The sequence below is a fragment of the Pelobates fuscus genome, chromosome 4 (assembly GCF_036172605.1).
Source record: "Pelobates fuscus isolate aPelFus1 chromosome 4, aPelFus1.pri, whole genome shotgun sequence".
Classification (NCBI taxonomy): Eukaryota; Metazoa; Chordata; class Amphibia; order Anura; family Pelobatidae; genus Pelobates; species Pelobates fuscus.
The window spans coordinates 83,128,563-83,143,093 of NC_086320.1; the positions used below are offsets into that span (position 1 = coordinate 83,128,563).

The 14,531-nt window shown below is 43.3% G+C and overlaps 2 protein-coding genes across 2 annotated transcripts in view; both read right to left on the reverse strand.

Moving 5' to 3' along the window:
- The window catches only part of SGK3 (serum/glucocorticoid regulated kinase family member 3), a 392,044-nt gene that overhangs the window by 56,476 nt on the left and 321,037 nt on the right, over positions 1-14,531 (reverse strand). The window lies entirely within an intron of this gene.
- CSPP1 (centrosome and spindle pole associated protein 1) overlaps positions 1-14,531 on the reverse strand; it is a 65,717-nt gene that overhangs the window by 41,556 nt on the left and 9,630 nt on the right. The window contains exons 2-5 of the mRNA XM_063451345.1: positions 3,955-4,063; positions 1,913-2,033; positions 1,313-1,416; positions 496-519 (exon numbers count right to left, since the gene is read on the reverse strand). Of these exons, the coding sequence (XP_063307415.1) occupies positions 496-519; positions 1,313-1,416; positions 1,913-2,033; positions 3,955-4,053 (348 nt within the window). The 5' untranslated portion in view covers positions 4,054-4,063. The remainder of the gene's footprint in view (positions 1-495; positions 520-1,312; positions 1,417-1,912; positions 2,034-3,954; positions 4,064-14,531) is intronic.

Sequence of the window (14,531 nt, forward strand, 5' to 3'; positions counted from 1 at the left end):
TATAGTATCTGTTATTATTGCTCAACTCTTGTAATGTACGTGCCAAACAGTTTGGTGATAACAAACACATAGCAATGTGGGTAACCAGCAAATCAAGATTCCTTGCAGCAACATGAAGAGACATTTGCACCTTGCTAAAATTATAATTAAAGTATTTTGAAAGATGTGATGGTATGAAAGATGTACTATAATCCAGCCGAGCACAAGCATGTAGCGTGACAGATTTAAAGCACGCACAAAACAATCACAAAGCACAATTTGGACACCAATTAATATTTAATGCAGGCATTGTTTAATTAATGCAGCATCCTAGTAGACTGGCAGAGCCTAGCAGGTGTAAAAAGCTGTAGAGCTGAAGATGTTTGTGACATGATTAGTCAGGTTGTATCTGCAATTAAATGAGATCACAAGTTTATTAAGACATTGCTGAGTGGGCACACTCACATACACTGTAGCATACACTGTAGCATAAATCACAAATAACAGCTTCCCTACCTTTCGTTTAGCCTGAGCATTACCCTAGAAGTCAGGAAGACACAGTAGACCATTACACAAATAGAAAAGGATTTTTTATTTCTTCAAACAATTCCACGCTTAGAATAACATTGGCTGGCGAGGCTGAGTTCATAAGCAGGGAGATTAAAGGGACACTATAGTCACCTAAATAACTATAGCTTAATGAAGTTGTTTTTTGTGTTTAGATCATGCCTCTGAAGTTTCACTGTTCAATTCTCTGCCATTTAGGAGTTAAATCACTTATTTTTATGCAGCCCTAACCACACCTCCCCTGGCTGTGACAAACACAGCCTGCATGGAAACAAAATTGTTTTATTTTCAATCAGCTGTAAACTGAACTTTAATTACATACAGGAGGCTCCTGGTCATCTAGCAAGCTATTAAAGGTGCAGGATATGAGAAATGCTAAATGAAAGGAAGTATAAACATTAGTTGACTCTTTATAGGAAGTGTTTAGGAAGGCTGTGAGAGTCACATGCACGGAGGTTTGACTAGGGCTTTATAAACAAAGTGAGTTACCTCCTAAATGGCAGAGAATTGAGCAGTGAGACTGCAGGGGCATGATCTATACACCAAAACTGCTCCATTAAGCTAAAGTTGGTTTGGTGACTATAGTGTCCCTTTAATAAAATAATAATACACCTAAACATTTGTATTTAATTGCACCAGTCCAAAAAAGGAGAAAAAATATAGATAATAATGGAAGTGAATTTAAAACATAATTGCAAAATGATGGCTAAAATCACCAAGCTCAGCCATAGCTCAGTTGGACACAAACCAGGAATGACCACCCTACCTGACTGAGGTATCGCCGGTAATCCAGACGCAGTTCTTCAATAAGCTTATGCTTCTTCCTCTCATACTCTTCCCCAAGAGGCAGACTTGAGCCATAGCCAGAGTCTGAATGGTTTAAGAGTATACAAAACAAACGGTCATTTTATAGCAACAAACCTTGGGAGGAATCATTACCCTGCTTATTCAAATATTTCATACGCATGCCTTCTTTGTGTGTGTGTGTGTGTGTGTGTGTGTGCATGCTGCAAGCTAATTACAGTTTAAATGGAAAATTATATTTATTATCTATAGATTTGTTGGCTGGTACAAACATGTTCCTCCATCCTGATCATCTACAGCTGTGAAATTTTTCCTGGCAGTACATAAAGTGAAGGAAGACTGGGAGATTATGCTAATGATAGCCCTCTGTATACAAAGCCTGCAATACATGAAGGATCAAGTTTAAATCCTTGGCAAAAATAACAGTCCTCTATGATTATCACACCACCCAAGAAGAGGGAGAGGCATACTCTACATGAATTTATTCGTATATGAATAGAATAAAAAAAGATATATATGGTTCTCCACTTCCTAGACAGGTTGCAAATGGTTTGAAACTTGCCTCCTGCTTCCTTCATTTGGATAGCTTCTCTCTGTTGCTGCCAGTTTGGTGGGACGTTTTCTTTAGCCATATACGCTTGTGGATTGTTTGGTTGCACAGTTGTTGTTTCAGCCCTCTTGCTCTATAAAGAAAAAAAGAAGAAAAAAAAACGCACACAGGGACGAAAAAAAAGATTATATAGTAATCTAAAAGGTTATGGCAGTATATATTGGTAATTACTACACAACAATCCTAATAAATTAAATAAATGAATTTAAAAGAAAAATACATGATATACCTAAACCCCAACACTTATTTGTTCAGTTTAGACAATATGCTAAGCTAATTACCTTGACTCCAAAGACTGTGCACCTAGGCCTTAAATGTGGCACCACAAAAGGAATGTCAGAAAAATCACGGGAAGATATTACGACTGGCAAGTACTGCATATGTGCTTTATACATCCTCTTACCATACCACTACACTTGAAAATGGTTCAGTAGTGTTTACTGGGGCTAGAGACAATGTATTATCATTATCAGAAAAGTGACAGTTCTCCTTCAAACCCTTTCATGAGAAACAGCAGGGGGGGTGGGGGGGGGTTTAAAGAGGGGGGTTTCCGAACCCTTGTCGAGAAGGACTTGCATAATGTTAACATAATGTGAAAACCAGTAACACACAAGGTTAATGCTCTAAATCCCAGAGAGATTGCCATGTAAAAAATACAGTTCAAAGCATAGATTGCTGCAAATAATTTAGCATTGGAATCTATAACAATAGGTTTCCATTGGGTTATATTTGATAGTTTGTTTGCCCTTTAAATGTATCCCTCAATACTAACTATATCACAATGATCAAAACCATATACTAAGTGGTGAATGTGTTAACACATGCTATGCAAGTCCAACACACTCAGTCAGCTAAACCACTCCTTGAGTGTTACCACAGTTACCTTAAAAAAGGTAGCAACATTAATACTTGGCAGTTTTTTTTTTTTGTTTGTTTTTTTTTATTCTTTTTTTTTTTTTTTGTCTCTTTTTATATAAATAGTTTTTTGGCAAAGAGTAGAACTTAAAGAGAGCACCTCTCTGAAAGCCCAAGCACCAGTAGCCTAAACGATGTATTATATACACATAATGAAACATTGAAGATCAGCCAACAATTCTAAATTAGAAAAACATAGGTTGTGTGCTAGAAATCCATCTATTAGTGAAACAGGTTAAAATAAACAAACATCATTACTGGTCTCTAAAGTGCTGTACACAATAGGAAGCCCCAACGTGCGTTTAGCCGCTACCGAGCTCTTCAAGGGGAAAGGTGTAAATATGTCACAGAGTGTGTTTGATGGTGTGTGTATGTGTGTTGATACTTGCAGTATTGCATGTGTGGCTGCTTATGGGGGAGGGGAGGTGTATGTGGATTTGTGGATCAGTGGTGTTGAGTTTGTGTGTGGGCCTTTCTGCAGCTCTGCGTACATCTATCTGCGTACATCTATCTGCGTACATCTATCTGCGTACATCTATCTGCGTACATCTATCTGCGTACATCTATCTGCGTACATCTATCTGCGTACATCTATCTGCGTACATCTAGCAGTAGCCAGTTGCAGGTCAAGGCCAGGAGCTGCAATAACTGCTGTGGGTCATCTCTACTCCAGTGCGGATTCCCGTTCACATGTACTGTGAGGAAGTACTGCAATGTGTATATTAAAGATTGTCCCTCACCTTCGGCAATCACCACTTTGTTTGCATTAGCAGATACCTCAAGTCCCGCTGGAACTCCTGATAGGCCAGAGCCTGTTTGACTCTGGCAGCCTTGAGTGTTGTACAAAGGTAGTGCCATGTATGGAGCACATGCCATAGGTTGCTGACCCCTGACCTAGGCTATTTGCATATTTATCTACTGCTTATTTTTTGGCTGCTGAATTGTTCAAGTTACATTTTTATAGCCTACATTTGGCCTATAATATTCAATTACAGTTTAACTGTAACAGCAATTAAGATGTACATGTTCAAAAAAACAAACAAAAAAAAACCCATAATTAACTTTATTTATATGCATACCCTTATCTCCATATATGGTGGATTATTTTCCAAAGCAGCTTTGTCCTTAGCAAGCTTGGCCTTCTGTTCTTCAATAAACTGATCTAATTCTTCGCCCATTTTATAGTTACTGTAATGTACAAAATATAAAAAATTAAAAAAAACACATTTAATTTATTGTGTATTAAAAAAATAAACAAACTAGTGATCAGTATCCCATGTGCTTTAAAAGTTCAATAAAAGAAAGCTGGAATGAAATTTAAATATTGAAGATACAATACCCAATTCATTATATACTTTCAAAGTTAAATAGGCATGTAAAACATGTAGAAGTGTTAGAATATTTTAAATGTGCCTGCACACCAGCATAGATTTTGGTGAGCTTTCTTGTTGATTTCCAAAACAAAATGTGTGTCCCGAGCAATAAATCCTACAATCTTCTCTGCTGGAACAATAAGGTATTTGTGGCGAAACCAACCTCGCCACTGGGCCCTGGAGAAGCCTGTTTGCTAGCCTCCTACCTACTGACTATGGCCCCTGGGTTATTTGGGGCACATTGTACTGTATATTGCTGCTACTGGCCCTTTTAACAGCATCTATGGACATATTGGGACTTTTGGGACTACTGTCCCTTTAAGACTGTGATACATATTCTAGTGTACTACCTGTAATATTATATGTGTATTAAGTTTAACCTGGGATATGTATGCAGCATTCATCTGATTGTTCGGTAGAATCACTCCATTTATTATATTGAGTGAAACTACCGAACAACCAGACCACCCAGGAATAAGTGTGCCTCCAATTACAGTTTGCAACAATGTTGCAAACGGGTAATTGGCAATCCGTGTAATGTATTCTTTGTCCTCTGGGTGGCCGCCATTCGGGAAACAAACACGTGGCGGCGGCCATCTTAAACTACCGAACAGCGGTGTTTTGCCGTCGAGTGTCTGGAACTAAAATCGGACACTTGACTAGGCAAACACCGCTGAGACCTCCATACTTCCAGAAATTCGTATGGAAACTACCGAATGACCCGCCGTTCGGTAGAAAGAACCCCACAAACAAGGGAATTCATTCAAACCCTCTCCAGGCTCTATAACACAGGCAATTCGCCTGTTTTCATTCCCTTGTTTGTGACCGACCGCAGGGCCAAAATGCATGGAACTGTTTTCGGATACTTTACCCATGCGGTCGGTCAAATCTTTGGAACCCCATATCTCACGAACCATTCATCCGAATTACTTGAATTTTGGATATGTTGTCCCCCTGAATAAGGGCTATCCAGCGATGCTGGATTTAAAGGTGTACCCCCGGGTTTTGGGGTACATCCAGAACTTGGCTGAAAAAGTGTACCGGATAATTGAGTTTAATGTTATCTGAGGGGAGGGGATGTGTGGGCTGAACCATGTATGTGATTGGTTATTTCATGCCTCCCCCTGGGTGTGGCCTGTATGTGGATTAGTGTAATAAAAGCCAGGCTGGATGAGCCAGTCCAGAGTTCCTGTTTTACCCTCAAAGTGATGTGTCGTCTCATTATTGGGGGGAAGGATTTATTGAGTGCTGTTCCAGTTGACTGCTAGGAGTACAAGCCTATTCGTATGGTTCCTATTCAATGGTCTACAGCATTCATATGCTTGGGAGAATTTAAAAGGTTTCTCGGATTCGGTGATTGTGGTGTCTGCCAGAGTGCTTGGAGTCCTCAGGAAGCGCTAGGAGCATCCATTAACGGAGGTACCGAGTCGGGGTGCCAGGTGATCCGTTACATTGGTGGCAAGCGGTGGGATGGCGTCCTAGTGCGAGGTAAAGCAGCTCGGAGACACAGTACGTTTGGATTTACAAATTGAGGGCAACGCTAGCAGTCGTGCAGCGCCCCTGGGAGCAGACTAGTATGGAAGGTTCTGGCTCTGGAGATGATTGGCTGGCCGAGGTGAGGCAGCGAGTGGCCGAGTATGGGGATGATATACCCATGGAGACACGCCGGGTGATCTGGAACCAGGTCATGGCCGAGCGAAACACAAGGCTGGACCGAGAATTCCGGTTGGCGAAAGAGAGGAAGTATGCTCAGCAGCAGGAGCGTTACAGCAGCCGAGTAGAGGCTGCATCCGAGGAGGTTAGCCGTCTTTCCCTGAGGCGGCGGGAGGAACCCGAAGTGGGGGTCCTCATAGACTGGTCCTGTGAGGAACCACAACAGGCAGGTAGAGATGGGACCAAGGTCTCTCCACCGGGCCCACCGAGAGGCTGGGCAGCCGGCCCAGATCCCCAGCAGCAGCCAGAGTTGCCAGGTGGGGAAGCAGGTGGCCCTTACTCACAAATGTTGAGGGGCCTCACGGATTGGTCCTGGGAAGACCCACAGATGGCAGGTGGAGATGGGACTGCGGTCTCTCTACCGGCCCTACAGGGATGCTGGGCAGTCGGCCCAGATCCCCAGCGGCAGTGTGCGTTACAGGGAGCTGAAGGTGCCGTTCTTGCTCCCCAGCGGCAGTCTGCGGTGCAGGGAGAGGAGCCTGTTATCCCCTCTCCCCAGTGGCTGAAGGTGTGTAAGGGAGAGGAGTTTGTTATTCCCTCTCCCCAGCGGCAGCGCAGCTCACCAAGGGGAGACAGTAAGCCCCTCACCAGCGCAGATGGGACCGGGGTCTCTGCGCCCTGCCTACAGGGAGTACAGAGGGTCAGCCCTGCTCCCCAGCTTCTGAAAGTGTGTAAGGGAGAGGAGTTTGTTACCCCCTCTCCCCAGTGGCAGCTTAGCACACCAAGGGGAGACAGTAAGCCCCACACCAGTGCAGATGGGACCGTGGTCTCTGCGCCCGAGTTACAGGGGGCAGAGGTAGTGGGTCCAACCCCCCAGCAGCAGCGTGATTTATTGGGAATTGGGAGCCCAGTCTCCACTCCCCAGCGGCAGTGTGATTTGTTGGGAATTGGGAGCCCAGTCTCCATTCCCCAGCGGCAGTGTGAATTGCAGGGAATTGGGAGCCCAGTCCCCATTCCCCAGCGGCAGGCTGAGTTACAGGGGGCAGAGGTAGTTGGTCCTACCCCCCAGCAGCAGAGTGATATGCCGGGAAGGCAGTGTGAAGTGCAGGGAGAGGAGAGCAGCGTCCTCCCTCCCCAGCGGAAGGCTGAGTTACAGGGGGCAGAGGTAGTTGGTCCTACCCCCCAGCAGCAGCGTGATTTTTTGGGAATAGAGAGCCCAGTCTCTATTCCCCAGCAGCAGGACACTGAATTGGGAGGAGAGACAGTCGGTCTCCCTCCACAAAGACTGAAAGTAGGCATGGGAGAGGAGATTGTTACCACCTCTCCCCAGCGGCGGATCATCAATGGGCAGAGTGTTCTAATGGGAGAGGAGCTGGTTACCACCTCTCCCCAGCGGCAGCTTAATGTACCAGGGGGAGACTGTAAGCCCCACACCTGTGCAGATGGGACCGTGGTCTCTGCACTTCCAGCACAGGGGGTAGGGACGGTCGGTCCTGCCCCCCCACAACAGGGCTGTTTAGCCAAAGGGGAGACAGTCTGTCTCCAGCAGCAGAGCTGTGTAACTAAAGGGGAGACAGTCGGTCTCCAGCAGCAGAGCTGTGTAACTCAATGGGAGACAGTCGGTCTCCAGCAGCAGAGCTGCGCAGCTAAAGGGGAGGCAGTCGGTCTCCAGCAAGGCTCCAACCAGACTACTCCCGTAGTAGTGCTGGCACCAGTCTGCCCACTCTGCCCACTCAGCAACCCACCAAAACAGCCTACCAGTCCCCCACACAGCCGGGGTGAGGCACCTGGACCTGGACAAGTTTTTCCATTACTCAGGTGTAGTAACCATTCATTGTGGGTGGACTGTACTGCTGTTTCTGTTTTGTGGGTGGGCTGCTGGACTAACAAGGGCACTGACCGGCAAGAGGTCAGGTACCCTGTTAGTCTGTTTGGAAAAGGGGAGAAATGTGGCGAAACCAACCTCGCCACTGGGCCCTGGAGAAGCCTGTTTGCTAGCCTCCTACCTACTGACTATGGCCCCTGGGTTATTTGGGGCACATTGTACTGTATATTGCTGCTACTGGCCCTTTTAACAGCATCTATGGACATATTGGGACTTTTGGGACTACTGTCCCTTTAAGACTGTGATACATATTCTAGTGTACTACCTGTAATATTATATGTGTATTAAGTTTAACCTGGGATATGTATGCAGCATTCATCTGATTGTTCGGTAGAATCACTCCATTTATTATATTGAGTGAAACTACCGAACAACCAGACCACCCAGGAATAAGTGTGCCTCCAATTACAGTTTGCAACAATGTTGCAAACGGGTAATTGGCAATCCGTGTAATGTATTCTTTGTCCTCTGGGTGGCCGCCATTCGGGAAACAAACACGTGGCGGCGGCCATCTTAAACTACCGAACAGCGGTGTTTTGCCGTCGAGTGTCTGGAACTAAAATCGGACACTTGACTAGGCAAACACCGCTGAGACCTCCATACTTCCAGAAATTCGTATGGAAACTACCGAATGACCCGCCGTTCGGTAGAAAGAACCCCACAAACAAGGGAATTCATTCAAACCCTCTCCAGGCTCTATAACACAGGCAATTCGCCTGTTTTCATTCCCTTGTTTGTGACCGACCGCAGGGCCAAAATGCATGGAACTGTTTTCGGATACTTTACCCATGCGGTCGGTCAAATCTTTGGAACCCCATATCTCACGAACCATTCATCCGAATTACTTGAATTTTGGATATGTTGTCCCCCTGAATAAGGGCTATCCAGCGATGCTGGATTTAAAGGTGTACCCCCGGGTTTTGGGGTACATCCAGAACTTGGCTGAAAAAGTGTACCGGATAATTGAGTTTAATGTTATCTGAGGGGAGGGGATGTGTGGGCTGAACCATGTATGTGATTGGTTATTTCATGCCTCCCCCTGGGTGTGGCCTGTATGTGGATTAGTGTAATAAAAGCCAGGCTGGATGAGCCAGTCCAGAGTTCCTGTTTTACCCTCAAAGTGATGTGTCGTCTCATTATTGGGGGGAAGGATTTATTGAGTGCTGTTCCAGTTGACTGCTAGGAGTACAAGCCTATTCGTATGGTTCCTATTCAATGGTCTACAGCATTCATATGCTTGGGAGAATTTAAAAGGTTTCTCGGATTCGGTGATTGTGGTGTCTGCCAGAGTGCTTGGAGTCCTCAGGAAGCGCTAGGAGCATCCATTAACGGAGGTACCGAGTCGGGGTGCCAGGTGATCCGTTACAGTATTATCTAAAACTTGTTTTTCATCTGACATGCAAACATGTGTGTGCGTTTATTATATTTATAGTATTACATTTATTTTACTTCCTCACCCCTCCAGGTGGTATTTTTTCGTGTATACCTCATTTTCAAATCTTAGCATTTTCTATAACTTAACTTCTAGATAGCGATCTCAAATATCCCACCTGGAATCTGCTGAAGCCACTCCCCCAACTTTGGGATCACAGCCCTGAGTGCTCCTGTTACAACTAGAACTACTACTGTATTTACTTTCCATATCATTTCTAGCTCTTCTTTCAGTCCTTGGCATTTGTACATCTTCTTGTGTCCCTTATTCCTGATGTTGTGATCACTGGGTATTGCCACATCCACCACCACTGCAGTCTTCTGTTCCTTGTCTACCACCACAACGTCAGGTTGGTTGGCCACTACTTTCTATTCTGTATGCATCTGAAAGTGCCACAAGCCCTGTCATTCTTAACTACCCTTTGTGGTACTGGACTGAGGCAGGTCCAGCACATATTGTGTGCAGATATTTCAGTACACAATCCCAGCAACAATAATGTCAGCAGATATTGTGCATTTTGGCAGTTATCTGTATCAGTCAGGGCAGTCTGCCCAAGGAGCGAAACAGCGATATTTAAGGACTGTGATATGGGGCCTTGAGTAGACAGGATATTGGGGATTCGTTGATGTGGAGGGTGGTCTCCCCACATTCAGGTGCATATTGTATGGCCAGGTTGCCGGCTGGAACCACCTCTGCCGCTGTCATGTCAAAGAGAGGAGGAGGGCAGTACACAGACACAAGGGGCTAAACACAGCCACCTTACCTATCAGGACCACGACATGAATTTGGTGGTATCGATTAGCGAGGATAATGTCACTGTCACCGGCCATTCACTGAGCAGAAAAAGCCTGGGCAAGAGAGACGAGCATCAGGAAAGTAAGCCAAGCAACTAGCACATTCACCCCGGAAAAGGGAAGACCTTGACACTGAGGTGAGGCGTATTGCTTTGGTGGAGGCTTGAGCGCATAAGCACATGTTGATGGGGGGGGCAATTTTAATAATGCCTAAGCAGGGAACCCCCAGATCACATCATTTAGGTGGCCAGGATAAGTTTTTACATACTTTCATAGAGGAATCCCGCATAGCATGGCATGCTCAACACCCTAACACAGTAGATTTGACTTTCTATCTACTCCTCATGACACCTACTCCAGGATAGACTTGTTTCTAGTTAACACAAAATTGCTCAGCCATGTGGAACATACTGAGATTAAATCAATCACTTGGTCTGACCATGCTAATATTGCAATTACATTCTCTCCATAGGCATTAGCATCACCCTGGACCTGGAAATTAAACATCTCCCTATTGCGCGCCGGTAGAGGATGCAGCAAAAGGTTTTGAATGACTACTTCAGGAAACACGCCTCTCCGGAGATGCCATTAAATATGGTCTGGTCAGCGCACAAGGCAGTCCTGACACTTTAGTAAAGTGGCAGCTTATATGAATAAATACAAAAAATTAAAAACAACCAGAATGCACAAACTTTATTTGACATGCATGCCATACTTAGGAAGTTAGAGAATATGCATAAGACTTATCCGAACCCTCAGATTTTTCTTCCATTCCAGGGAGTGAGGAACTCAATTTAAACTTACTAATAGAGTATGTGGTGTGTCAACTTACTTGGACTAGAAGATTATTTTATGAAAAGGCTAACACAATGGACTCTATAATGACACTGGGACTAAGACTTAGACTGAGGCCTAGGCTAACGCATTATTTACCTGTGCAGGCTGATGGGGACACTTTGGTCACTGCTCCTGAAGCCATATTTACCTCTTTTTAGCCTGAGCTGTACAATCATGCCACAGAGCAGGCTGAAGCTGTACTTCAGTTTACGGTGGCTCTAGAGCATTTCTACGCAACCCTTCCATTGCAAGCCTTATCTGGAGAGTCTGAGGATAACCTGGGCTCTGACATTAGACAGGAAAAGGTGCTGGCAGCCATATCGTCACTCATGAGAAACCCTGGACACTTACTGTTTTTGCAGAGCATACTAGAAAGCATTCAGAGAGGTGCTTGTACTTCAGTTAATGACTTTATTCAATGCCCTTAGACAGGGTCAGTTAGTACATCAGTAAACATTGTGTTACTGCCCAAAGAGGAGAAGGATCATACTAGGGTATGGAAATATATACCACTTTTTCTCATAAACTCAGATGCCAAGATATTAGCATAAAATTTATGCTACAAGAATAAATCCACTGCTCCCTAAACTGATACACTCCAATCAAATGGGGTTAAGGACAGACATCTTTTTAAGTATACGAGACGGGAGGCGAGGTCCGGAATGCCTTCTCTGGTCCTATCTTTGGATGCGAAGAAGGCATTCGACATGGTGTTGTGGCCATACCAGTTTGGTATATACATTGCAATCTGCTGAAATTATAAGACTTGGGGAGAACAAGCATATACTAAACAATGGGGAAGGGACTTGGGAGAAGGGGTGGAGGGAGGAGATTGGGAAGCAGCCCAAAAAGTATAGTCTGGTAATACGTCATGAAAATGTTGATGGAACAAATGCTACGAAATGTAATGGTGCAATTATCTTGTCAGTGCTCTGTAAGCATGTTTTTGTTTATGTCAAAATGTTTTGTGGGTTTCAAACCATTATCTTTTGTAGTTCATGACTGTATGTGAACCCAATTTAAAGGGGGAAAAAGGGGGGAGGTGGACAAGCATCACTTAGAGACAGCTGTCTCATTCAAACGATTTAGCTTTGAATAAGATAGTTGACTCCCTCTTCAGGCTGAAAAGAAAACAGGTAATATAATTTTCTCCTTTCTTCACACACTACAGGGGGACACTGATCAGTGTCCTAGCCCTAGGAATGCCGGATAAGTGCGTGGTGCATCCCTAACAGATTTCAGTCAAGATCTTTGGCTTGCAAAATTCTGACAGGAGGTGATAAGAGGATGAAATCAGTGAGATTTATGCAAAGCAGGATCCTGTGTCAGATTCTCCCTCCTGCTACTGCACAAAGATGTCCTCTTTCTGTCATTAGCAGACTGGTCTGAAATGAAGATGGGTGGGAAAGAGGGAGGCTGAAGAAACTTACCTAGTTGAGAGGTTTGCCCAGTAATGAAATCTGACCAGGTTTATAGTAAGCTACTAACATTGCATATTTTAAAAAGTTTTTCTTGATTTATATTGGTTTGAATATTTGTTTTAAAAAATTAAATAAATAAATAATTGTCAGGTGGTGCATGCCCTTTAATAAAAATTTTTTTTAGAAATGTCCCAAAAACAAAAACCCTGAAGACATCAGGGAAAGCCTGCTCTTTAAAACTGACAATGATGCCCCAGTTATTTCAACATTTTAAATATTTCCCATGATGCTTAGCCATCTTTACCAAATCACTATATCCAGCTGCATACAGTATTTTTACCCTTTTGGCAAAGTCACACATTCCAACCACACACTCACTTGGCCCTGCTGGAGTGCCCTGTCCAGGTGCATGCATGTGTATATGTGAATTTGCATTCACAACCATTGCCGCATGGTGACATGGGAGTAGAAAGGGGAATGGGAAGAAGGAAGGCAGGAAAAAAAAAAAAAAAAAAACTATGCTTTTTCTAGGTCCTTGCTTACTTTGTATCTTATAGTATTTACTACAAGATTATATAGTTGCACCATTATTAGCTACTGCAGGACTCAACATTTCTACCTGTCACCAGCCATAGGCAAGTGAAAATGTAGCCCTTACGAATATGCCATGGACCCTCCAAGCTTGCAGTGGCAAGTAAATTTTGTGGTCTGACTAATAGTGTAGGAAATTAAATTTTAAGCCCTAAGCTACAGTACAGAACAAGTTGAGCTAATGAAAATGGAACCCTCCAAAATCAAGGTAGTTTTGGTAAAAATTATTTTGTGGCAATGTCAAATTTAACCTACAGATAACATTACAAATTAAACCAGGTGCAATTCTTCAGAAAATATTTTAAGCAGGTTGATGCAGCATACATAAATGGGAAATAAAGGATGATGTAAACTGCTTGGGTTACAGAATCCCCTTGGATTCGGTCACAACTATATTTAGCAACAGGATGCACCAATGAAAACATGGTTGTCATGGTTACAAGATCCATGACGATTACAAAATATCATTCAATGTTCTTTGATTCATAAAACCACCATATGCTTTTGAACCCATTGTATTGGAAGTAATTGCAGACAGACGTAGACATGAACATCAGGCATTTTCTGCATGTTACCGCTTCTCCAGCCAGTGATTTGCTGTAAAATTATCCCAATATATATCAAGCTAAATTACCTTTAAATGTAGATGTATGTCTCTTCACACTCCCTTCAAACCACAAGTTGCAATTTTCTGTGTAAAGTAAAATCATCAAAATAACAGTCCTTGGGAAGTGCTTTGTACAATCAGGAAATATACTGACAGCATCCTTAGTGTCTTCTGCTTGTTACGTGCACACAATCCATTTGGTCACATAATCTGATATGACTTTTCTGTAACATATAAGTATAAGTAGTGGGTTGACATCGTGACAATTCAAAAATGTGCACGGATGTACTAAATGTACATCATTACATTTTATGATTTAAAAAATGTTTTGGGGGGTTTTGTTAATTTCTAGTTTTTGCAGAAGATGTCCAGGGGCATTTCTGAGAATGATTATTACAGACTCTCAGCAACCTATTCTGTCCAGCGGTTCTCTATGGTCTGCATGATTAGGGTACCATTTCCATGCTTGACATGCGTATCTTGGAAATTACACTGAGAACACAGCACTAATATCCATTTATAAGAGCAAGCTGCACTATTTTATTCATATAACATAATGGGGGAGAGTAGCAGGCAAACAGAATCTCTACAAGGAATTAAAAGTACTTATTGCATGAGGTTTGTCTTGTGGAATAATAATAATATAAATAAAATAATATTAACCAACTATATAGGCATCATTCACCACACATGAAAATTATAAAAAACATTTATTGAGCTGGTATGTTGCTCTAACAGCACAGATTAGGTTGCTAGGATGAGGCTGAAATTTGCTAATCTTCTGCCGTTATGTCTTTAAGGTTTCCAAGCAACTGGAAGACAACATGAGAGGGAGCAGCCTGCAAACAGAGCATACACAGTTTGTAATCAGTCAACAAGAGAACGTCCAGGAGATTCCTATTCAATGGCATTAGTAGCCCATGCACAAACCTACCTAGGGTAGGAAGAGAGGCAAACAATGCAAGACAACAAAATCCATAGATTTGGCTTCATTTACTTTAAAAATGATAAAGTCCTAGCATTAATAGAAAAACTCCTCCCTCATTGAAGAGGTTAAATTGTC